Source organism: Carassius auratus, chromosome 3, assembly GCF_003368295.1.
Source record: "Carassius auratus strain Wakin chromosome 3, ASM336829v1, whole genome shotgun sequence".
NCBI classification, from domain to species: Eukaryota; Metazoa; Chordata; class Actinopteri; order Cypriniformes; family Cyprinidae; genus Carassius; species Carassius auratus.
Window position 1 is genome coordinate 27740747 of NC_039245.1, and position 27573 is coordinate 27768319.

Below are 27573 nucleotides of genomic sequence, written 5' to 3' on the forward strand. Positions count from 1 at the left end.
ATTGGAATGACACGAGGGTGAGAAATTAATGAAAGCATCTTAATTATTGGTGAACTAGTTCCTTTAAGGCTTCTCACTTTCATTTTTCACTCGAATCAGAGGTCACTCCATCACAAGGATTTGCTTCACCTAAAATGAAAACAACAACAATACAATGCAATACATTTTATTAAAGGTTTTAAATTTCCCTCAGTTTTAACAAATAAAAAGAAACAAGATGAACAGACCTACAGTATTACCCAAACACACATCCTGTGAGTGACAGCATCATTATGTGTTGAGGAGGAGGAGGAGGCCTGTCGGTCTGAGGCTGAGACGCAGAAGAGATGCGGCAGGAGAGAGAGAGAGAGAGAGAGAGAGAGAGAGAGAGAGAGAGAGAGAGAGAGTCTGGGGCTCTTCCGTCGTTCACACACTGCATGGGTTGGGCAGAAGAGAGCAGCCGCTCTGAGACACACCTTCCTTCAGCTGTTCCTGCGTCAGTGTCAGCTCGCTGGAGATGGATGAGGAGAGCCACGGTAGGACGCAGTCTCTGCTTCATGTGTACAGTGCTAACGATGGCATTGCGCGTGCAAGGCATGGAGGAAACACTGTACATGCGAGTGTTTCTGGAACCGGTCGGCAGTGGCGCGATGTCGATTACACATGCATTGTTTGTATGGGAAACACGTTTGATATCTCTGAGGATTCGGATGTGTTAAGTTTTTGGCATGCCTCAGACAGGTCCTTTAGGCTTACCGCGGATTCTGAACTATTGAAGAGCTACAAGCTTTAAGTTAGAAATTTAAACATAGCAGATGTATGTTAAGGGCAGGGTCGAGCTAGCTTTATACTTTATACTAATTGATATTTGCTATTTAAATATGTGTAATGTGTTTAAGTAGGCTATATTTTAGGCTTTTTTTCTTACACATTTATATAGGGTTTCAAGTTAATATTCTACATTTAAAATATATTAACTTTAAAATGTAATATCAAATCACACTCTGTAGTTAAAATTATAAACAGGTACTTTACATGTGCTTTAGTATGTTAGTCAACACATCAAAAGTGTAGACCTACTTTAAATTACAACAAAAGATGATTCAAACATAATAATTTAAAGTATGCTTTAAAGTAAAGCTTTTAATTCGACATTATTATAATTTAATTTTGTGTGTAAAGAAACAGTCATGACAGTGTGTTCTCTTAAGTGAAGTGTGCACTTACTGTAAGTTGCTTTTTATTTCAGTAATATTATCTGTATTCAAAGTTATTTTAAAAAAAATGAGAAAATAAAGGGAAATACTTTTAAGATTTTATTGTGCACTAAATCCTTATATCCCACTTGTAAAAGAGTAAACAGTGTACAAAGCTTACAGCAACTTTGTTGAGGAAAACATGATCATCATACAATTTACTTGGAGTTCTGTAACTCCTGAATAAAAATAAATAAATTATAAAATAAATGCAATTCAATGATAAAGATATTAAACCCCTTTGTGTAATTGTGGAATGTTCTGATCATGATAAAACTGACCAGTTACAAAATGCTCTGCTTCAGGATAGTGTGTGCTGTTTTTATGATGTTCATTGCAATGGAAAGACTCTTCTCAATTATTCATTGTTCAGTTTGCTGAGAGCAGAATGCATCCCAAAATAGAAAAGATGGTGAGTGTTACAGGATGCAATTTGTTGCAGCCTCTTCAAAGAAATTGCATGGTTAATTGCAGTTAGTTTGATGGATAGTTCACTGGGAAATTTAGCTAGTATGATAAAACTACAGCAAACTCCATGCTGAAGGAGACTATTAAGCAAAATCCAAGCAGTCATCAACCGAGAGCGTTGTCTATTTGTAACAGGGTGAACGAGACATGAAGCTTGCGAATCCATTTGCAAAGCTTTATTTGAAGACATGGTCAGAAACAGGCAGGGTTGAACACCAGCAAACAGACAAGGCACAGGCAAGACACAAGAGTAATCTGTTTAACAGGCATGGGTCGATCGATGGAGGACATAATCCAAAGGGTTTGATAAGAGCAATAGTCCAGGAAAGGTGCATAAATATTCCAAAGAGAAGACGGAGCAGAAGAAGCCAGACAGAAGACCATCATGGTGGGACAGAAGACCACTGCAGGGACTGGAACCTACAGTAGGAAACACTGAGACACACGACACAGACAGAGCAGGAGCTGTTATGGCCCCAAGCGCCAAGGCAGTGTACACAAAATGTTCATCAATACTTTCCCTGATGACAGCTGAATGGCCAGACAGTTCATAAGCAGGCTCATTGACAGAAACTGGAGAGGCAGACAGTTCGAAATTGGGTGTGTTAACTGAAACTGGACTGGCAGACATATCAGTGACTGAAACTGCACAGACAGATAGTTCAATCAGACATATTATCTGAAATTAGTGGACAGACAGATAATTCACAGACGGGCTCCCTAGCTGTGACAGGACAGAAGAGTTCAGAAATGGCCTTCTCGGCCGGTTCAGAGCAGGACAAAAGTTCATAGGGTGGTGTCCGTAGCCATGACAGGACAGGCAGAGATTTCACAGACGGCCTCCGTGGCCCGAACAGAACAGGACGAGAGTTTATAAGTGGATACCACTGACTCCTCTGGAGGCTCTACAGCTGTACCATCAGGAAAGACTGATATACCGGAGGGGTGACCTTGATAATCTGGGTGTAACAGACAGGATGTGACGTGACTCTGGACAAACAGCTGATATGTGCCCCTGGACCACAAAACCAGTCTTAAGACGCTGGGGTATATTTTAAGAAATAGCCAAAAAAAACCTTGTATGGGTCAAATTTATCTATTTTTCTTTTATGCCAAAAATCGACCTCTGGTGTCAAATGGATGGAAGTACATGGACAGGATTTGTGACACTATTAATATAAAGTTTTGTCCACTACCTTCGGTAGTATCATCTTTTTGTATGACCTGAGTTTTGAAATTGAGGCATTTTGTGACCTTACAAAAGTTAATAGTGTGTCATTTCATAAACACTCAGAACATCAAACCTGTTGTGAACAACACAACTATAGGCCTGTTTGTTGAGATGAATTAGTTTGAGGTTACCGGTGGAAATTGAGTAAAAGTCTGATGCAAACTGTTGAGGAATAGATGATTACATCATCATAGCACGTCACTGACCCAGTGTGTTTTGTCTCATCGGGTGTCACTTTGCAGAACTGTTTGCTCTCTTCTGTATGTATGTGTGAGGTCAGTGTTGTAGCTCAATACTAGATCTCCAATCATCTCTCAGTGTTGACACTGACTGTGCATCAGCTCTTCTCTTGAATGCACAAGAAACTCAGCCTGCTGAAAGATGTTTGAGCTTCAGATCCAGTTCTGATATGTAACATCTAAAGCAGCATGAGTTAGAGTTTATGAGATGTTTTTGTCCATTTCTGAACTGCTGTGGGCTGAAAGTGTGAAGCTCTGGCCGCCCAAGAGCTCTCTTCATCCCACACAAACAGCACCCTCGTTCAACACACCCGTATAAACTCACAAACACCTGCGGGAAGACTCCATGCCACATTTATCAGCATGCATGTATAGTTTCATCCTGTCAGACACTTCAGATGCTTACAATACCATCTGAAACATACATTTCCATAACAAATGAACACGCAACTTCATGTTGCTCTAAATCAGTATTCTGCGTCTACACATTGATGATTTTGAACTTACATCAGATGAGATCAGACATTAAACACCCTGCAGGCCAGAAATACATTCTCTGTTGAAAAAAAATTAAAATTAAAATTAAAAAAGCATATGCTGGTTAGGAATGTTTTGGAACATGGCAGCTGGTTTAAGCTGGTTCTGAGCTTTATTACCAGCACATGAACCAAAACACCTAACCAAAACATACCTTACTGCTTATTTCTGAAAACTTAAAGTATGATTTGATTGCAGTGAGTTTGTGTGCAGTTTGAGCTGTTCTCTCTCTGTGTTGTCAGGAAGACAGGAGGCTGCGTAGGAGGTGCTTTAGCACTGCATAGCACAGTTCTTCCTTTGGAGAGAAAGACTCTGCTAACTGCTATTTTTCCTTCCAGTTTTCAGAATGCTGTTGAAACGCCCATACAGCTCCTGAATTTGATGCTAAATAATTTAAATCAATTTAATGAAACAGTAAACTGAGACTTCTATAAGTATTGTTATTATTTCATTTTTCAGTATGAATAACTCATAAGCATTATATAATATAACGTATTGTCTATTTCCAGCACCATTAGATTATAATATCAAGTGCATAAATAAAATGTGAGATAGAAGACTGTAAAAATCATTGAAGGGCCCCCGTAAATGCCACCCAAACACTGTTAGGATGACAAAGGAGGAAGATGACATACTAGATTTTGAAGGCATATTCATTTTCTAAATTTTTTTTGATCCCCCAAAAATTTCATAAGCACATTTAACAGTATTTTTCTCTATTTTTTTATTTTACAATCAACATATATTTTGGCACCAGAGAAAAAATCTAATCTAAAAATAAATAATTTGACTAATTTTCCTTACAGCCCTGGCGTCTTAGCTCAGCTCATGAAAAGGGTTTTATATATCATCTACAGAGTTGGGCATTGGGTTTGCACTAAAATAAAATTTAAATAAGAGGTCTTTAGTCCTGCTCCTGAGACCCACTGTCCTGCAAAGTTTAGTTCTGACCTGCTCTAACAATTTGCCTGCCGTTTTTCTAGTGATCTTAAGCACCTTCAGGTCTCCAAGAGCCTGGTGGAAGACCCCTGATTAGAATAAGAAGTTACTAAAATCAAATTTCTGTTATATCAGTATTGCATCCCTAAGAAAAGACTTCAACATCACAATGTTTTAAAGAAAAATCATTCCCTAACAAGTTAATGACTCTCAGCGGTAGTTTTGACATTTAACCTGGTGGCCTTTGAGGGGCGACATTGTAGCATAATTTAAGTCCCCTGTGTTGCATTTCATCAGCACTTTCAGAACACCGAAAGGAAGGGGGGAACATGGGATAGGAAATATACATGCAGTTTAGAGGTATTCAGAGTTCTGCAATCTTTAACGCTATTCATATTCAATATTATATTGCATAAAATATTCTAATCCAAAAAGTAGGGTGTCTTGTGTGATGGGTGAAAGTGACAAAATAGCCTGCATTGTACTGTATGTCACTAAAACACAAGGAAAAACAGCTAAATACCACAGTCTTGGTGACAAGTAAATATATCAGTATTAAAAATGAGTGGCAGAATTTCAAGGGAAACTTGTTTGACCTCTAAAGAGCTTCTTCATACTGTCAGAGGTGACGTTTCTGAGTGTTATTTTGCTTGATGTTTCCTCACAGCAGCAGAATAAATGGCAGATCATAGGGAAGTGAACAGTCAAATGTGAGGAGAGATGCTGAGTTGACAGAAAGGGCTCTGCTGTCCTGTGGCATGTTTGTTGTGCAGCTGCAGCATTTTTATTCCTTTACTTTGCAGCTCATGCATGAGACGTTTGTCCCTTGGCATTTCTCTCATGCACTCTGAACTCGTGATTTTCTATGTATCGTTGACTGTGACTGACAAAAAGACAGTTTGCATGCTGAAAGGTAATGGTTGAGGTATAATGCATAAATATGTGACCAGTGAGGGGATTCACCACTAATAATGGCACAGTTGGTCATTTAAGCGATTGACGTTAAAAGACAACACTTGTTTCTTTCCTTACATAGTTGCATTTCAGTGCGTTTATATGCATTGCTTTGAGAAATAAAGGGGGGACAAATGTTCAAAAACTGTTTCTGTGTGTGTTTCTCAAAGAGTCTGATTATAAATAATAGATAAAACAACAAACCAGCAGCTTACTGCTTACCACCCAGTTACCACGGTATTCCTGCCACATGTTGCCAAGCAACAGCATCGTTGATAGTATTCAGAGGTTTAACAAGGATTAAAGTTGAGAGAATGTATTTGGAGGAGTGACCTTTATTTATACAGCGCTTTTAACAACACAGATTGTATCAACGCAACTTCACATTATTAAATAGGAAAATAGTGTCAATAATGCAAAATGAGAATAATACAACACTCAGTTTTCAGTTAAAGGTAGTTCATCATTGAATTCAGTGATGTCATCTCTGTTCAGTTTAAATAGTGTCTGTGCATTTATTTGCAATCAAGTCAACGATATCGCTGTAGATGAAGTGACCCCAACTAAGCAAGCCAGAGGCAACAGCGGCAAGGAACTGAAACTCCATCGGTGACAGAATGGAGAAAAAAACCTTGGGAGAAACCAGGCTCAGTTGGGGGGCCAGTTCTCCTCTGACCAGACGAAACCAGTAGTTCAATTCCAGGCTGCAGCAAAGTCAGATTGTGCAGAAGAATCATCTGTTTCCTGTGGTCTTGTCCTGGTGGAACACTATAGCTATAGGTATAGGTATTACCTGCTAAACCTGTTGTTGTATATATATATATATATATATATATATATATATATATATATATATATATATATATATATATATATATATATATATATATATATATATATATATATATATATATTGGAGGCAGCTGTGGCCTAATGGTTAGAGATAAGGATGTCCTGAACCCCTGCCCCTTTGAGGTCTAAACGCTTAAGTGCCCTTGCGGTCTGGTCTGCCCTCGGTCTGCGATTTCTTCCGAGGGAAGGGGTGTGCAATATGAATATTTTTGATCTTGAACGATAAAATGTCTCCAGAATCTGCTTTTGAAGAAATATTGTTGTATCCATGGAATGGATATACTGCGACAGCCGAGATATCCAGTATCATAAACATACACTGTAGTTATTTATGTCTATTTCCAGTACCACTGCTCCCACACAGAGTACGCAGTAGGGCACCAACTCCCAGTGGGCACCATTCCAGTTGATCTTTAGTTTTATATGTATAATAATATATATGTACATAAATAAACATGTAAATATCATTATAAAAAAATGCGTTTTCACGGTGAAGCACACGTGAAGTGACGTGCCATTCCCTCAGTTGCGGCCGGGGTCACTCTCACCTTATGTTTGAGGTTTTCAGTTGACTGCGAGGTCATAACTGATGGACAATTTTGATTTTGATTTTGATAACATTAAGTTAATAATGTGTTTTAATGTATAATAATATCACCGCCACATCTCCCTTAATATTCTAGAGTTTCAATGTTCCGTTTAATTCATTTAATTCAAATATCCACTTTATCTTTCATTTTTGGCCATAGAAATATATTTTTGCAATAGAAATACTAGCCTCTATAATTTCTTCAACAAAAAACATGTGGACATCACAACCCTTACAAAAACGTATCTTTGTTTTTATTATTTTTATTGTAATTTCTGAATGCTTGAGACTTTAAAATTAAGCAGACAACTGTATTTGTAAAATCATAGCCATAGGTGACTGTCTAGGTACAATTGTAATTTGTAAATAATAACTGTTTTATTTTTACATATCCATTCAATTTTCTGTGTGCTACTGCTAAATACTATTGTACCTGTAAAACACTGTTTATTTTTATTTATGTATTATGTGTATTTGTAATGTGTGTCTTTGTTCTTTTTTATTTTATTTATTATAACAAAGACAGAATAATTACAAAGATTTTTATATTTTAGGTGGCTAATTGAGCAAAGAGCTTCCATTTATTTTATTATTATTCGTAGTATTAAGCAATCAGCAAATAGCCAAATCTGCAGCATTGGTATCAGAAGTGAAAAAGTGGTATCAGGACATCCCTAGTTAGAGACTTGGACTTGTAACCAGAAGGTAGCAGGTTCGAATCTTGGTGCTCTTCCAACCCATGGCTGAAGTGCCCTTGAGCAAGCCACTGAACCCCGAGTTGCTCCCCGGCTGCCCACTGCTCTGGGTGTGTGTTCATGGTGTGTTCACTTCTCACTGCTGTGTGTGTGCACTTGGATGGGATAAATTCAGAGCACCGATTCCAAGTACGGGTTACCATACTTAACAAATGGATGGAGGAAAATGTTATAAAGAGCATGTGAGAGCTAGGCGAATTGTTAATTTTGTTGTGATAGTATTTCCTTTCAGCAGAGTTAAAAGGTTTGTCCTCCTCCTCTGACGACTTTGCCACATTCTTCATTAATACAATTACAAACCTCAGTGCACAATTTGCCACACCACAATCTGACAAACACATTTTACCAGCAAACATAAACTCTAAGACAGAAGTCTCTAAACTCATCCTTTCCAATCATCCTACTACTTGTCCACTTGATGCTATTCCATCTTAACTCCTTAAAGTAATTTCTCCTGCAATTGTACCCGCACTCACTCACATCATTAACACATACTTTCACACTGGTGTTTTTCCCTCAACATTTAAACAGGCTCACATAAGCCCAATACTTAAGAAACCCACTCTTAACTCAACTCTTTTAGAAAACTACAGACTTGTTTCCCTTCTACCTTTCATTGCAAAAACACTTGAACGAATTGTGTTCAAACATGTCTCTGCCTTTCTCTCAAAGAACAACCTCCTGGACAGCAACCAATCTGGCTTCAGAAGTGGACATTCGACCGAGACTGCATTTTTCTCAGTTGTTGGAAAATGGCATCTCAGGAACCGCATGCCAGTAGTTTGAGTTTTACCTCTCAGATAGGTCCTTCAAGGTATCTTGGAGAGGTGAGGTGTCCAAGTCACTACAGGGGTGCCTCAAGGCTCAGTTCTTGGACAACTTCTCTTCTCTGTCTACATTCGGGGGAGCACAACCGTGACTGGATGAGGGTGGAGGCCCAGAATCGTTTCCCATCCACCATCACCTCTGCTTCGGAGGCTGCATGTACCTGCGTGCACGGAGACACTCGCCATGTAATGGCCCGTGAAATGGTAATCTCGTCCCCCCAAGGCACCTGGCAGGTGGAGGTAGGCCTGGTGAAGGACCTGCCGGTGGCCGTACTGCTCGGGAGGGATTGGGCCGGCTTTGACAAGCTGCTCACCGCCTCTACTCAGCCTGCCAGCCCAAAGGGGAACCGTTGAAGGCCGAGGCGGCCGATTGGACCCCGCCGCCGGCCGCCCTGTTCGTCTCCGACAGTGGGAGAGAAGGTGAGTCCCCCTCCCAAACCGCTAATCTGTTCTATGATGTGTTCCAACAGGCCGCTGGAGGGGGCTCTTTCGCCAAGGAACAGCGGGAGGACAACCGACTCAAGCACTGTTGGACTCAGGTGCGAGTCGTTGACAGGAAGGACATCCTCCCACGGCCCAACCCTCTCCCACATTTTGTTGTCGAGAACGGCCTGTTGTACTGTGTCGCCCAGCGGAGGGGGGAGGAAAATAAGTTGTTGGTGGTACCCCAGTCCAAGACCGAAACCGTCCTGGAACTGGCCCATTCCCATAATATTAGCAGGTCACGTCTGGGCAGCCAATACCACCCAATGCATCCGCGACCACCTCCACTGGCCGGGCCTGGAGGCCGAAGTGAAGGGCTTCTGCCAAGCCTGCCTGACCTGTCAGGCAACGTCACCTCGGACGTTCATCCCGCTCATCCCGATGCCTATCATCGAGGTGATCTTCAAGCGGATTGGAATGGACATAGTGGGGCCGTTGCCAAAGTCTGTCTGCGGACATGAGCACATCCTGGTGATCGTCGATTACGCCACCCGCTACCCAGAAGCAGTCCCCCTGCGGAAGGCCACGGCGAAGTCCATCGCCCAGGAGCTGTTTCTGCTGGCCAGCCGAGTCGGCCTCCCCACCGAGATCCTGACTGACCAAGGAACTCCGTTCATGTCCCGGCTGATGGCAGATCTCTGCAGGCTGCTGCGGGTGAAACAGTTGAGGACCACGGTCTATCATTATCAGAAGTTATCAGAAGTGGGGCTTATAAAGTTTGTAATAGCATTTGATGGTACCATGAGTTATTTTTTTTATTGCACTGTACTACCATCTGTGTAATTTATAAAATGCATTTTTTATGCACAGTACAATCAGATGACTGACTTTTAAACCGAGTGCGTTTTCTTTAAAGATAACATGCTTGTACTAATAGAGGAGTGTTTATTTGCAAAGGCAAGGACTGGGATGGCTGGAGCTTGAGCTCTTTGAAGCTCCTGCCTCTTCCCTGGAGCACCAGCTCATTTGCATTTAAAGGGGAACACACGGAAATGATACGTTTTGGCTCATACTCTAAAAGTGGCAATTTTAATAAACTATATAAAAAATATCTGTAAAGTATTTTGAATTAAAACTTCACATACACACTCTAGGGACATCAGAGACTTATTTTACATTTGTGAAAAGGGGTGTGTGGCATGGTACAGTGGTGTTAATCCTTTTTGTGTTGCTTTGTGTTTGTTTGTGCAGACTTCAGAGCGTGAGTGTGTGACTGAAAGAGGCAGATTAGGAAAGCAGAGAAGCGGAGCGAGACATTACTAGCAGTGAGAGGGGAAGAGAATTACATTGCAGTTTTTACGGCAAGTTCTGAAAGAGGAAACAAACGCAAATTGCATTGTGAAGTACTGAACGTGTCACAGAGAAGTTGAGAATATCAAGCAAGGCATCAACGCACACATAAACATGACGACGTAAAGAGGAAGAGGACCGTGGATATCATTCAGAGTCAATGCTGTGACATACTGAGACGTGACAGGCAAGCTGGTTTGGGTGTGTGTACTGTAGATTGACCCACACACTGAAATTGGGGAAGGTGAAAAAACGGCAAACACAGAGCAGAAAAACATTCAATCTGAGGACATGGGGAGTGTTAGTGAATTGTGTGTGTCCAGTTTTCAAGTTTTATTATGTCCAACGTTACCAAAGAGTATTTCAGGTAAGAGCTGTCTAATCTTTTATAGCATTGTATTCATAACCAGTATGTTCTCTATTGATTCTCTGGTTAACAGAACCATTGTTATCATAATTACTGCTGCTCAGCATTGTGTTGTTACTTTAAGCAACCAGACTTAAATTGTTTTGACTGGCAGATCAACAAAATCCCACTGACTTGCTCTAAAGGAAGTACATGAGACATGAAACACAATATCATACAGAATTAGAGTTGGCCTATTTTTACCTGAGCCAATAAGTAGCATTTTCAAAGCATGTTTTGCATGCTCAATCTCCACTGTACTAGTTTATATCACTTTGGTACAAGGTACAAGTGTGCAGTACAGCATTATTGTATGCATTAGAATCAACATGTTAAAACGCAAATGGAAGGACTTAAAAAGAGGGAGTATTATTTCTGCCTAATGAACCTGTATGGTCACCTTAAAGGATTTTTAGTCTCACAGGCACCAGCTAAGAGCAGTGATCATTTAATGCCATTAAGAGCTATAGGCAGGTGTAATCCCTCAGACCCAATAGTCAAGAGAGTTTATGAGCATCTTCACCAAACCTTTCAAGATCACACAAACTAAGTGTAGGTGTAGGTCTTATTACTTGGTGTCCTTGATCTCTGTCTTACAATTTTACAGGAATAGTTCACCCAAAATCAGTACATTATTCAAAATGTCATGAATCTAGGTCTTGAGGGGTCTAGTCTGGGTCTTTTATTGGTCTAGGTCTTGACTAAGAGATGGTCCTGACCAATACCAATGCTAATACCGGCCAACAAGATAAACTCATGACAGGCTAAAAAAACTGAAAACCAATGCTTTATTCTCCTGCAGAAGCCACAAGTCAGTGTGATTGTTTAAAACTGCCATTGCCAGTTCAATTCATACTGTACGTGGCCTTGATTTTGGGATAATTTTCCCCATTGCTTTACTATGTTGGGCATTTCAGAAAAGAATAATAATAATAGCAAGATTTAAGCCAAACCAACAAGCTCCAAGATGAATCGCAGCATTACAAATTTGAAAGTGTATGATGATGACGAGGATTCAAGTGTGTACTTATGAAGGCTGAACTACACAATACACATATAATGATGCAAACAAATCAGACTGTATTTTTGTGTCTCCCTAATGTATTTGCTTCTCAGCAAATACCAATACTGGCTCTTCTGCTTTTATGTTAACTGATATTGTTAGCCTTGCAGTTCCCTTTTCTATGTCTCGAATTAGTGGAGGTGGAACTCACTTCAGGATTGTGGGTTCTGTTGTAGTACCGCACCAGGAATGTGGCAATTAATTACAGAAGGACTCACAGTGGTAAAGAAAACAGCATTCTTCAAAAGGTGCACATTTGTTGCATGCGATAGGTATGACATTGCTCTATGAGTCACTTTCAGTTAGCATGTTGACTAGGCTGCCACACTGAGGAAGTGAAGGGAGGATTTAGTAACTATGTCGAGTCAGCAGAAAGACCGTGTCCGGGCAGAGGGTGGTTATAAGACAGGAATTTCTGAGCTTGAATACTCTGGTTTGTATATTGAGTTGGCGTGATGCAAATGTACAGAGCACCACTGGGGATTTGTTCCTGTTGTGTTGGGAAATGGAGCTTTGCTCAGAAATGTCGTCATCTGGTGGTGTTCCAGTTCATGTGAGTTCATGCTCCTAAACGGTGTGATTCCATCAGCTTCACCACGCTCCAACTTTAACAAAAGATGGTGGTGAATTTGAACTAAAGTGCGAGCGCTGTCAGAGAGTCTTGCATGACTCATCTAATGGCTGGATCACAATTCCATAGGCTTAGTCATAACTACATTGTCAATGTAAATGTATAAAATAAAGTGCAGTAAATGCTGACAATTAACCAGTCAGTCTCATCCAGTCAGTCTTCCCCCAAAGCATGATAACCTCCAGCTAATTGGCACAGTGAGTCACAGTATGACTTTGTTATGAATTCTAATGACAATGTTGTTTTAATTGTCTTCTGATAATCCTGAGATCGATATCATTCCAGTGAAATCCCTGTGTATTTCAGTTCAGAGCAGGTGCTTTGAAATTATAGCTGCTGTGCTGTGCACTGTGTGACATGGAAATTGTTCCCTACGTTTGTTTTTTGGTTGGAGACAGCTGGAGGCGGCTTTAAATGCTGGGAACAGATCGAGACAAGGGCTTATTACTCATGACTGCTGGAAAAACACAGTGGGTAGTGGAAGAGGTGGACATTCTTGATTTAAGACACAGAATGCAAAACTTATTGTGTTTGTCTTAGCTGCTTAAGATGTTGTAACACTGTGCTGTAGGGTAACCCACTGTACTAGGGTTGAGGTTCACCAGTTAACATGAGAGTTTGAGTCTGTTGTGGGGAGAGAGTAAATGTGTGTTACACATTTTGTCAAATCTGATAAATATACATAGGCCTATACCTTGTGAAAAAAGGTGCATTTAGTGTACTTTTAAAAAGGGTACATGTTATGGAAATATTAAGTGCAAACTAAATGTAATGTTTTAAATATTGCTTGTTATTTAATGATGTATTCTAGTTTAAACTTATATTAAATGCAATATTAATATATATATATTTAATGAGTGTTTTTTACCCACTTAAGTTATATTTAAGTACAATATTATATGTACTGTAATTTCATCATTATTTTTATTATGTTTGAAACATGCTTCTGAATGTACTGACAAGCATTTTTTGGTAAACTAAAACAGTATTATGTCATTCCTATCTATTGTATTTAAATATGTCTGTAATCACACATACTGTAAGAATGAAGTTGCAATTTAGTACATTTAAAATATGTTAACTTTAAATGTAATATCAAATGACATGCTACTGTTAGAATTGTAATCAAGTACTTTACATGTGCCTTAGTAAATGAGTCAACACATCTAATCTTATTACAGACATGACAAAATAATATTAAAATGGTGATTTAAAAATTTATTTTTAAAGTAAAACTTTAGTTTGCTTAAGTGTATTTAGTTCTTCTTCTTCCAATCTTGAGTCTATGGCAGTTCATAGAATCACTTGCAGAAAAGTAATGAAATTTGGCAAACAAATATAGGATAGTCTCAACATTAACCATAGCAGATTTGGAGTCTCTCAACTCAAACTCTCTAGCGCCACCAACAGCTCAAATTTGAACTCATGTTTATGTGAATATCTTTTGAAACTAAAATTCAGAAGCAATTTTTTTTTTTCTTTGATACTTTGGCTCACGTTGAGTCAAATGCACATCAAAATTTAAATGTTGAGTCAGATTTGTTTGTTATATATAATAATAATTATTGTTATTATTGTTTTTTCGACCTCTTCCTTGATATTGTCTGATTTTCACCAAAATTGGCTCAGATCATCTTCAGATCATGCTGGCCAAAAGTTATTAAGAGCTTTTTCATAAACCCTCCTCTTCTTGAATAACACACAAACCAATTTAATTAAGAGCGTCTATCTATCATCTCGCTCTATCTCTGCAATGCTGTCAAGTAGTCTGACCAACCTTGAACATTTCATCATAAGATTCACCTGAGGCTACATGCAGTGTTTTGGCACAGTGTCATCTACTGATCAGGAGATATGAAAAACGTCTCTGTTTTGATTGATTTAGCCTATTTTAATGAAACATGTCTTGTCAGATTCCTTGGATCATCCTGAGAACATTGAAACCAACTACAACATATTAGATCGAACTTGCAGTCCGCCATTTTGAATTTATTTGAAAAGATACTTTTTCAACCTCCTCCTATAACGTTGGTCTGATTTCCCCCAGCACAAAGTTAGCTTTTTAATAGAACAAACTGTTCTCAAATAATGCATCAATGAAATTGTTGGCATGATGTCAAGCTGGTTGGATATAGTCACCAAACTTCTTATGTGTCGTCATTGTCACCTCACAACCCCTCATGCAACAATTTGTATTTTATAATATCTTTCCTATATTTTCCTAATGACAATTTTATGATTTGTGTACTACAAACACTTTTGTTTCCTTTTTCTTTTTTATCACAGAATAAGGGATAAAGTATTTTTTAAATATATTTTCTAAACTGTAATAAATGCTATGTCCATTGGCACTGCATTATTCAGATACTTTATTTATTACCTGGAAATGACTTGCAAAAACTCATAAACCATATATTATCACAATCTTGCATGTAGTGACATCACAAGAGAAAAGTGAAGCCAAACTTTTCAATCACCCCCTCTTGTGATTGGTTCTGCAGGAGTTTGGGGCGGGACTTTGATACCGAAGCTCCACCTCATGATCACTACTGCTCAGACTCAGGCTCCAAATGAATCACTAATGCACAGACTGCACATTCAGTACAGTTTAGCTCAACTCATTTTCACAAGTGTATGATAAATAGGCACTTTTCTAGTAATTTGTTAAAGTCTTGAGCCTGGTCCCTTTAGAGTGCAGTGATAAACGGTGCTTGAAAATCTGCCATGTTGGCCGTCTGCCTCGCTGAACACCTTTGGGATGAACTGGAACAGTGAGCCAGGTCCCATCATCATCTGTTAACTTCAGAGCCTGACCTCTTGAGTCTTGATGAACATTTAATTTCAAAGTATGAGGGGGGAAAACAGTGCTCCTGCCCCTGCATCTATCCCAAAGACCAACAGTTAAAAACAGAATCCAACCTGGTCTCATCAGGACAGAAATGCGGGAAACTCTTTTGACAGCACACATGTAATATGTGAGTGGGGATCTATGATCTAAAGTGGGACATTGTGGCTCCCCGCTGTGAGGCCCACTACTTTAATCTCTCCAGCAAGGTCAGAAACTGAGAGGAACCCGCTGGACAGCCAAATCCAGGACTTAGTGGATTACTGAGGCTCTTATGGCCACGCAATAACCTTCATTCCAATTGATTTCCTATCAGCGTCGGACATGAGTTATGAAATTTACTGTATACTAATGAAATACGGCGTAAAAATATATTATTTGATACATGTTGTCCTTGAATTAGTCTTTTCCTTAAGTCTGCTTAACATAATTTAATTACAAATGCACAATCTAAAATGAGCAACAAAGCAAATGAGCAAAACAGTTGTAACAAGCAGGAGATTTTTCTATTATTATGCCAATGGCTTTTTTATTGTTATTTTTCTGTGACTACTTCTAGTGATTTGGGAAGTTTGACAGCCGCCATGTGCTTTGGTGAACTGCTATTGTGTTTAGAAGCCAGTAGAGAGGAAAAAATCTCTATTAGTGTTTCTTGGAAAGTGACAGCATATGTGTTTGAACAAACAATCAGCCAATGACTCGCAGTACCTGTGTTTGAGTCTCTGTTTCTGTAGTTTCATGGCAAGCTCCTCCTGAAAGCCTCTCTCTCTATGTGCTGTGCTGTAAGTTCCCAGTCAGAGCCAACAGAGGTCACTCGATGCATTTCTCTTCAAGCTGATTTTGGCCTGTGATCATGGAGCCTTTGCAAACTTTAATGTCAAGTACGATTTACTAAAGTGCTGGTCCTTGTCAACATGAAATCAGAATCTACACTATCTACTTTCTTAACACGTTCCTGGTTTTATTGATTCATCAGTGCTTTCTATTCATATAATATTTAATAAAACGTTTGTATTTGCACTTGAAAACCAATGGAAATGATGTACCTGTTGGGCTTTCTGACAGTTTTCATCCTCTCCATTCCAGTCACCTGGCTTCACTGTGGCATGTTTGATAAGGATTTTTAAAATCATTACTGACCAGTCTTGTCTTAAGTACTTACATTTCTGACAAGCTTTTGCTCTTTTCAAGTGTACTGTAAGTCTATGCACAATCTTTTTAAATTCAATTTTACAAAACAAAATCAAATTCTTATCATTGCCTGTTTATGTTTTCTAATGGGTGTCTGTTGCGCTGGCACATGCAGTAGATGCAGGTTTCGATATGTAAAAAAAAAAAAACAGCATGAGCTGGTTATGAGCTAATCCTAAGAAACTAGCTGCCAACTAAGGACTAGCTTAAACTTCAAAACATACCTAATCAGCATATTTTTTTTCAAGCGGGATAGCTGGTCCTCGTTCCCACAGCCACATTCCACTATTCCCGACACTGCCTTGAGAAACAATACAAGGAAAAACAACATTCCACAAATGCCGCTATGATAACAAGCCAACAATCACATTTACAAAGCCATCTGAGAGCATGGATCTGGTCGAGATTTCAGAACACGCAGACCTGGTTTGTGTAGCATTTGCACGAACCTTTAACCTAAGAACGGACTTGACTCATAACATCCTACACGGCTTGAATGATCATATGGCTTGTTGAGGAGAGGTGTGCAATACTTTGCTGAGAATGAAGATGAACGATAAAACGAGTCAAGACACATCACAGACTTTGAAGGGGGAACCTAACTCGATTTCCATTTTGTTCCGAAAATGTGGAATTTTCCAAAGCTATCTCAAGACCAATTTGTATGTATTTTACAAGGTGGCTAATCCGTATGAATTCGTACTGCACTCATACGATTCTGTATGATTTGTCTAGACCCCAGTGATGCGTAGATTTAGGGGTGGGGTTAGGTGTAGGTCATTCGTACAAATTCATACGAATTGTGCAACTCTTAAAATACATAAGATTTAGCACAAATTAGCCACCTCTTAAATATGTAGCAATTGCCGTGAGATCAGGCTGAATTTTACACAGAGGCCGGTATTTACAGCACATGCATTTTACACAATAGCAGTGTGCACGGAAACCTTAGCAACAAATCCTACGTCAATTTGACTTTACATAATATTTACATAAACATCAGATTTCCAGCCCACACATGCAGACATCTGATTTCCATGTTGAATGGACTGCATAGTTCTGTATTGCATATTAGTTTAAAAATGCACTTTTTGTAAAACTGACCTGGCATCTAAAAACAAGGACGTCTTGTCTCTGTGTAGTAGACGCACTCAGAAGGCGTTCTTCATATGCAGCACTGTTAGACTGGGACACAGCCGTGATATTTGTTAACACAGACTTTAAATGATTTTATTTTAATAATCTTAAATTGACTAACATCTTGAAGCACATGTAAAGCACTTGAATATTATTGAACTACAGTATGATATTTTATATTACATTTAAATGTAATACATTTAAAATTTACTAAATAGCAACTTCATTTAAAATGTGGAACTACAAATATATTTCTTTACATTAAACACAAGTTTCAATAGAAATGACATTTAAAGCATATTTGAGTTTACCGTGAATGCCTGTCGGTAGATTTACAGTAACAGTAGCATTTTTTTTTTCAATGACATTAGTCCTGCCTAAGTTGGTTAAAATAAAATTCAGATAATGAATTTCATATAAATGTAAACTATCCTACATTTTCATGTAATTTGCACTTGAGTAGGCCGAATGTCTTTAATAGTATAGCCTATTATTTCCATAATAAGTACTCGTGCTAAAGTGAGTACTCACTAAAACAGAGGCTTTTCCTCTTCCTTTTTTTCTTTTTTTTTCTCAGTTTCTGTTCCAGAAAGCACTTCAGCTAAAGCGCTCCTCTCCGTCATTATTACGTCTTTATTTATTGTGCAACACAATACTTATCTCAACGTGCATGAGTGTCTGCCTACGAATGCTTTTGATTTTATCTCAAATAGGTAGCCTTGGCAACAAGCTTATTTAGCACACTAATGTATGCACTCATCACAATGGCTAGAACTATATTACAATAAACAAGAAAAAACAAATCACATGTTTCAAATTATAGGTTATATAATATGTGGCAACCCATGCTTAAACAAATAACACAACAGGTGTAGTGTGTCCTCCACAACATCGTTAAGTGTTTTACAACCGTTTTCACTATCTTCCAGTTTAGTAGTGCACACTCTTCTTTTATTAGCATGATGAATCAAATTCATATGAACTTCACTGAATTTAGCTTAGAAATGTGAAACTGTTACGCTACATACATGTACGACAATAAAACACATACAAAAAGGGATCATTCTGCCCAATGTACCCTTGTACACTTAATTGTTTTAATAGCTGATCATGTGGTGTCTGTCTGACATTGCTCTCGGCTCAGGGCCACACACACACACACACACACGTTCAGGGCTGTTCTCTGTCTGAGTTCGTCATTCAGTCTCCCTCCCACACACACACACACCCACACACACACACCCAAACACACACACACACACACACTTACAGCCAGCACAGGGTGTGGATGGAGAAACTTTATACTGTGGCTCTGTCTCAAACCCTAGTAAGCTCCCTACCTAGACAGCTCCCAGTCTGAACATGCCAAGTCCCCTCAAAGTATTTTTTGTGCTTAATGAAGAAAATGTTTTGTCACAATCAGGCGTGAGTTTAATTTAGTCTGCCATGAAGAGTTTATGAGAAATCATATGCTAGCCATGTACACTCATATACGGTACACACTACACAACTGGGAGTGAATCTCCTAAATTACAGAATACAGGAGATACTCCAGAAATGTGCTGTTTGACATTTTACAGCGACTGGTTTCTGTAAATAATGAATAAAAAAGGTGGATTAACATTCAGCAGTTGTTAATAAACCAACAGAGCATTGTTTTGTTTATGTTCTGTAGACTGATGATTTTAATAAGCCATATGACAGACAGTTTTAGTACAAATTAAAACATTATCAGCCATTTACAGAGATTAAACTCATCAGCTGCATTTGAAATAGCCTGACATAAGGAATAGCTATGAGGTGGTTTTGTGATTTTATCTCTGCTTTCTTTGGCTTTGTCACAGGCTCATGCACGAGGAAAGGTGGCTAATCTGTATGTGTGAGTGAGTGAGAGAGAGAGAGAGAGAGAGAGAGAGAGAGAGAGAGAGAGAGAGAGAGTGAGAGAGAGAGAGAGAGAGAGAGAGAGAGAGAGAGAGAGAGAGAGAGAGAGAGAGAGAGAGAGAGAGTGAGACACGGCCCGTGTCGGAAGCGGTTGAGTCGCTCGGGATTGGCCGGTTACGGTTAAAGACACTCCCCGTTCACGGGCGAACACTCTTGCTCAACCGCAATCCTTCCGGTCTCCACTGTTATGTAAAATACCCGATTCTGTTCTCGAAAGTTGACGTTGTAGTTGACTTGTAGTTGTAAACCGAGATATTTTGAGCTTCGTTGAGCTTTGGTTTGTTTACGGTATCACGGGACTAAAGGGCGCGCGATGGTGCTGAAATCAGAAGACGGTGTCGGTGAGTGACGATCGATCGGCAGCTGTTACTCTTGCCAAACTTACTCTTCAAAATGAAATGTGCTTTGAATGTTCTGCGTTTATCAATGTCGAGTGCGAGTTTTGAGATACGTTCAAATCAGTTGACACGTGATTCACTATATACAGCACTTTGACTCTTTAGAAGTTGGTGTTAATGTGTGTTATTTTTTTAAGTAAATGTTTTTATTTTAATTTAGTTGGAAACAAAAAAAGCTTTAAATAAATAAATAAATAAATACAAATAAATATTATAGTCTCGTCTCACGGTTCTCATGCGTCACGTTCTGACAAAGTTTGACAACATGGCAAACACACTGAACTTTAGTTAACATGCTTATAATTAAACACCAAAAATGTTTTGTTTTTGTTTTTTTGAGGGTAGTAAAATATTTATTTATGTATGTAAGTATATATTTTTTTTAATGCAGAATGAGTTTCTGTTGACAACTAGTCCTTTATGTGACCTGTCAATCATATTTACTTCATTGAGTATGTAGTTATGTTATGAATTATTCATTGTGAATGAAAAGGCCTCACTGGTTTTGATGAGGATGAATGTGTTTTATTGTTCCATGATCCTCTTGTTTAAAAATATGTGCAAATGCCTGGGTTGAAATGCTTTCTGTAACCTTTGCTAGAAATTCCTGATGAGTTTGTTTGTGTATCTGAACTAGTCCGGACTCTTCTGCCTTACCTGAACGCTCAGCTGTAATGTTTAATTCGTCTGTCTTCCTAGTGAGACTTGAGCAGGCAGCAACTTGTCCAGACTCAGTCTTCTGCATACCACTGAACACATGAACTGAGTTCTGATGTCTCCTCATGTTCAGCAGTGTATTGTGTGTTTGTAACACTTGTGTGATGGTGAGGAATGTGGCTCAGCTGTCTGGGGTCAGCGAGGGGGTTGGGAGGTTTTCTAGGAGAAAGCTGATATCTCAGTCTCACATAGCCAGGCTTTTGACTATCGAGTATCGATGTATTATGGCCAATAACTATCCACAGAGGTAGAAACCATATCTCCAACAGAATACATTTGGCCCCTGCACAAAGCACAACATACAGCTCTGTTCAAGCGGTTCTTGTAGGGATGCATCGAATATTCGGCAATTATTCGTCCAAAAATACCAAAAAACTCTCTTTCGGTGTTCGGCGGAATAAGTGGAAAGTCCGAATAATACGTACTGAACAATGACTAAAGCGATCAAATAGAGGCACACACTAATGCAGCAAACCTGTTAGCAAAAACTCGTGGTGTGCAAAAATTGACTTTGGTGTGCATATAATAAGCAGTTTTCATATGCATATAATACAGAATCTGTTAATGTGCATATGGTATGCAGGTTTCGAGTACACATGATACGCATCTACCCCACAACCCTAAACCTACCCTTCATGTAGCATAAACATAAACACGCCAAAGTCTATTTTTGGGTATAAATACCACAAGTTGTAATTTTAATTTGGCGTACTATTTATATGCACTGTCATGAGATGAATTTTTAAAGGCACGTGACAATGTGATACATGCGACAAACAGACTTCCCTAATTCGTAATGAGAATCATGTATAAATCTGCATGCTGTTGTCAACAAAAAGAAGCACTGATATATTTCTGCGGGTTTCTGCCAAGATAAAAGCAGAGAAAAAGCAACAACTCCATCAACATTCATTCAAGTTTACTGTAGTTCTGTAAAATAAAATAAAAGACAATAGTAACATCTATATATTGATGGTGATATATTGATAGTGTTAATACATTGATTATAACACTCACACAGTGTTCAAGCTGGGATCTGTAATCTATTCTAATGTTTTAAAAGCACTCTTCTGCTCTGCAATGCTGTCTTTATGTGTACAGTAAAAATACTTGCCTGACTCAGGTCTCAAAAATGGACAAAAATATTATTTTACTTATTATACATTTTAAGTTTTTTTGTTGGTATAATGTAAAACGAAAATGTTCAGTGTTAAGTAAAAATTATTAAACTGTTGTTTTGTAATTTATTTTTTTTATTTGAAAATCAGGACAAAATGGTAAAAAGCCAATTTTGGGGAATTTAATTAATGCAATGGTGGAAAAAAAAAGGCAAAATAGGCCTACAAGGGAGAAAATGTTAACAGCCATGTTCGGTTTTTGGCCCAGTGTTTAATTTTGTTCAATTTTGGCCAAGAATTTTCATTTGGGTGCATCCCTAGTTTACTTTTACATTGTTTACTTGCTACAAAGTGTCTCACATTTCAAAGATTTCAACAGAATTGAGCCTTCAAAACTATATCAAATCCATATAAGTTTGTAAACTTGTAAACATGGAAGTTTTCAGTTTTTAAAGCTTCCATAAAATGACCTTTGATCCCAAAGCACATGGGGTAATTACTAATATATCATTGCAAGAAATGATTACTGTTATATAATTATAATTACTGCTAAATGAATAAATATATATGTAACTAAACTTCATGTCACTCACTGTATCTACTTTCCAAATTAACAAATGTACATGAAATATTGATTGGTGATGATAAATCATGATTGATTGATCCTATAATATTGTATATCCAGATTTATATATCAGATTCCAAGAGTGAATACCATATTTCTGTTAATTTTTATACTTGTAATTACATATTGCTACTTGGCTGAATGTTGAAAATGAGTCTGGTTAGTGCTCTTTCACATAGTAAGGGTGTGTGCTGTCTAAACCGCCACTTGAGAAAGAGACTTGACAGGAAATGACACCTTAAACTGAAGCCTTCATCTCGCTGCCCTTTAAAGCTTGGTGCATGAGATCATGGGAAAGTGCAGATTAATATTATTAGCATTCGGCTTCAGTTAGTTGAGCTGCAGTGTAAAATGCAAACATAATGTTTTTTTCCTCGTCTCTGCTCAGTTTCCTGTGTGTGCACTGTTGATCATCTATGTGACCGCTGTGGTCACGTGACTTCCTTCCCATGTGGGATGTTGACTGTGTGTCTGTGTTGTCACCATCAATATATAGATGTTTTTATTGGCACATTTAAGCTATGGACAGTAATTGTGATGCTGCTGACTATCACAGGAAGTCATTTCAACCGTTCATCATATATATACATATACACACACTCACCTAAAGGATTATTAGGAACACCATACTAAAACTGTGTTTGACCCCCTTTCGCCTTCAGAACTGCCTTAATTCTACGTGGCATTGATTCAACAAGGTGCTGAAAGCATTCTTTAGAGATGTTGGCCCATATTGATGGATAGCATCTTGCAGTTGATGGAGATTCGTGGGATGCACATCCAGGGCACGAAGCTCCCGTTCCACCACATCCCAAAGATGCTCTATCGGGTTGAGATCATTTTAGTACAGTGAACTCATTGTCATGTTCAAGAAACCAGTCTGAAATGATTCGAGCTTTGTGACATGGTGCGTTATCATCAGAGGATGGGTACATGGTGGTCATAAAGGGATGGCCATGGTCAGAAACAATGCTCAGGTAGGCCGTATCAGCACCTCCAGAAAAACGTGATTATGCGATCGCTTGATTTAATGCATAATCAGCCAAAGGCTGCATATTTATGTGGGGTCGCATTTTTTCAAATACGCCGCTCTTTTGCCGCATAAATTGCCGATTTCAGAAAGCAAAATATGCGGGGAGAGCATTATTTCATAATCCCTGTATTTTCGTTGCAAAAAACTCACATATATATTAGCAGAAAGTTGAAAAATGTTGCGTTTACTTCACACAAGTAAAGCACCAGTTTCCCCCCTATTGCCTTGGGAACCTTATGAAGTGACGTAATTACGTGACGTGAACATCATCTGCAAACCCCTGCAAAACTTGAAGCGCGCAAATCATTCTTATTTGCCAACAAAAATAAGCGCAAAAGAACGCGCGAAGCAGTTTCACGATTTGTTACATGAGTGGAGCCAAATTATATTGCGAGAACTTGCGAAAACTGCGGTTTGATGAAATAGAGAAAAAAAGGTGATTCCCCCAACACCCCCTTCTCACTAGGCTACTAACACTGTTGTAGTTTCATTCAGAAGTTGATGCAACTTTACAGTTGTAAGATTGCACTTTTTTGTTACAGAACAGTACCAAAAACGTACAGTTGTAATTATATTAGTAGTATGTAAATAATTTACGTTGCAGTGAGAGATTGCAACTTAAATATTCTGTGATTTAGTATGCTTGCTTATCATAGGAAGTAATAAGAAATTACTCTTTACATTTAAGGTAGTAGCCTAGTGAGAAAAAGGTGTTGGGGGAATCACCTTTTTTCTCTTTTTCATCAAACCGCAGTTTTTGCAAGTTTACGCAATTTCATCGTATAAAACTGCAAAAATATCCCGCATATTCCATCGCATTTTTTAAGAAAATGTGCCGCAAAATCAAGGATTTTTTTCCGCAACAATCACAAAAAAAAATCCGTGTTTTTCTGGAGGGACTGTAATATACAAATAAAACAATCAGTGCTTTAATTTTAAGGTGAGCTAGGTGTTTTTAGTGTTCAAGAAATGGAATGACTTCAGATAAAAATAAAACACTATGTAGCTACCCTTGACTGTATGAATTATAGATGGATTCTTATTAAAGCAGCTGTATTAAAGTTCTTCAGTCAAGAGCAGTGAGGGGTTTTTCTCTTTGTGTTTTGTTGATTTTTTTAACATTAAAGGAATAACCTAGTTCATCTACTCACTCTCAAGTTGTTTTAAACCTGAATGAGTTTCTTTCTTCTGTTGAACATAAAAGTCATTTTGAAGGATGTGGGTAACCAAATAGTTGCTGGTCACCAGTGACTTTCATTGTATTTTTTTCCGGTTATCAAAGTCATTGGGGATTACCCACATTCTTCAAATTATCTTCTTTTGTTTTTTTATATATAAAAGTTTGCCATTGTCTGTGATTATAATGCATGTAATAGGAATTTTAAACTTCCAGATTGTGTTTTTTGTTAAAAGGCATTTGTTTGGGTACATAAACCGATTTGGTATTCTGTCAGACAATGGTTTAACTGTTTTGTTCAGTAGGGCAGGTGCTCATTACCAGTTTAACTGGTACGCACAAAAGCCAGACCTGAATCGCACTGGTTCACTTTGGCCTGAATGTTTGTTCTGCTTTTCTCCACGCAGTGAAAGTTGTTGTGTACCAGGAAGCCACTGCAATCTCACAGCATTGATATTCTGTTTGACATACTTTTCATTTATGGGTGAACTATCCCTTTAAATGTAAATGAAAAAGGTTTGTCACTATTGGTAACTTGGTTAGTGAGAATGGCTGTGTCATGCACGGTCTATATTCATCTATATGTGGTGATTGCTCATGAGATTTCTCCTGTATGCTTTCGTTTGTTCTCATGAAGGGCAGGATGTTTACTCTGCAGAGCTTCAGGATGTTTGCTCAGCACAGCGGCCCGTCTGCTCTGGGTTCCTCCTCACAGATCCACCGGTGCCTCATGATTGTTTAACTAGGCCAATGATTAAAATAAATCAGTCTGCATTCCTCATACAGAGCTCCAAACTGCCTGTTGTTATTGTTCATGTTATTTTTGGCTAATGCCTGCTGCATTGATTTCCTGGCTTTCACTCGCGCTTGTGAATCGTGTTGTATTGAAGGAGTGTGTCTGACACAGAAACATGTCATCTCTTTAGAGTTCTGCCCTCCTCTGATTTAAGACCATCACCGATGCTGGCGGATTCCAGGAAAACGCATTTAAAAAATGATCTCAGGCTGCCATGAGCTGTCATGATGATCTTACTGTTATTACAGGATTAGTTCTCTTCTAGAATACAAATTTCCTGATAATTTACTCACGCCCTTGTCATCCAAGATGTTCATGACTTTCTTTCTTCAGTCGCAAAGAAATGAAGGTTTTTCAGGAGCTTCTTGAGCTTCAAAGGGTTTAAAACGATTCCAGCCGTGGAATAAGGTTATTATCTAGTGAAACCATTGGTCATTTTCTTATTATAAAAATATCTTATAAATATTTTGATACTTTTCAACCACAAATGCTCATCTTACACTTGTTCAACTTTACCTGTTTAGGACGTAGTTAGAAGCACCGACCTAGTGTTTATAAAGTGATTGGGCAAAGAAAGTTAAATTCCAATAAAATAAAATTATATATATATATATTATTGTATATTTTTTTGATGAAGTTGGAGGAGAAAATGAGAGGTTTTTTTGCCGTATACCCTACATTTCTGAACCTGGAGTACACAGATGAAGAGATAACCATGTGTGTTCTTTCCAACGGGATTATGTAATGCGGGAATTTGCAGACGTGCATCGCAAAGCTAGTGCAAGATATGCATTTTTATGATTAAAAGTATAGAAATAAGACCCTTATTCCTCGGCTGGGATCACTTGGAGCTCTTTTAATTAAATATTAATTAAATTAATGTTTTATGCCTTTATCTGATAACTAGAAAAAATTTTAATACACAAGCCAGAATTTCTGACAAAAAAAAAAAAAAAATCCATAAGGCTATTGTAAATATCTTTGTTTTTATGCATTCATATGATTATACATAAATAAAACCGAAGGTGAGGATAAAAAAAAAAAAAAAAAGTTCATAGGGCCCTAAACATGTAGGCTAATTTGGGAATTTTTGTTAAACTTTTAATAAATTGATTTTAAATGGGACAAGTTTCATGATTTTAATTAATTAGACATGCTTTATGGTTAATAAAAGTTTAACCATTGAAAAGGAATCCAGAAAAAGTACATTTTTATAAAGTACATTTTTTTTTTACTGATTTCATGGGGCCATATAACCTTATTGTGCACAACTAATAAGAGAAAAGCTAATGGAAAATGACCAGTTATTTTTTATTTGCAAAAACTTTAGATTTACCAGTATTTTACTGTAAAAGTATTGTTCCATTAAGATCTGTTATAGTTTTTCACAGTGTAGAGTAAGGGAGCTTACCTTTACCTGTTTGAGCTACACCAACATTACATGTATGCTACAAATAGGCTGTGTGTGAGTGCAGTAGTGATGTGAATGTGACTCATTGGCCTGAGACTGATGACATTTCCTCCACTGTTTGCCATAGTCATATTAACACAAGTACCACACACCAAGATAATGTGTCTCTAAGTTAATGCGGCTTTGCAAAATATTAGAGTATTCAAGGGACTTTAATAGCTCCTTTTGGCTGATACTAATATAACTTGAGCCAAGTAATGGGATCCCTGCTGTGGACAGTGATCTAACAAAATTGGGTGAACAAATTAGGATTAAGTAAGAGCGGAGAATGACCGCTAGATGGGGCTTCCTTGTTTGTGAAGGCATGATGTCTGAGGGAGGAGGCAGGAGAGAGAGACAGACAGAGTGTGGGATGGAGAGGACCGGCTCCACTTCAGCAGTATGTGAAACGTGTCTTCCTGTTCCTCGGTTTGATGTTGCCCATGTCTGTCTCTGCCATACTGAACACTCAGCTGCCACTTCTTACACGGATATGAAGTCTGGTTTGAAGTGATCTGTAGTTTGGCTGCTATTTTGGAAAATGAAGAAGAAGAGAGAGTTTTGATGAGTGAACAGAAGTGGATGGATATCAGAAAAACTGATTGATTTCACGAAACATCGCAGATTCAGGTTAGTTGGCTTTAAA

The 27573-nt window shown here is 38.4% G+C and overlaps 1 protein-coding gene across 4 annotated transcripts in view; it reads left to right on the forward strand.

The window, feature by feature from the left end:
* The first annotated feature begins 425 nt into the window (after nucleotides 1–425).
* LOC113053168 (cytohesin-1-like) overlaps nucleotides 426–27573 on the forward strand; it is a 48208-nt gene continuing 21060 nt past the window's right edge. Inside the window, exon 1 of one of the 4 annotated variants that reach the window (XM_026217982.1) lies at nucleotides 426–515. In XM_026217982.1, the coding sequence (XP_026073767.1) occupies nucleotides 497–515 (19 nt within the window). In that variant the 5' untranslated portion in view covers nucleotides 426–496. Of the gene's footprint in view, nucleotides 516–10394; nucleotides 10767–19724; nucleotides 19955–27301; nucleotides 27558–27573 lie in introns of those variants that run through there. The other 3 variants (XM_026217962.1, XM_026217973.1, XM_026217991.1) reach the window with 3 other exon arrangements.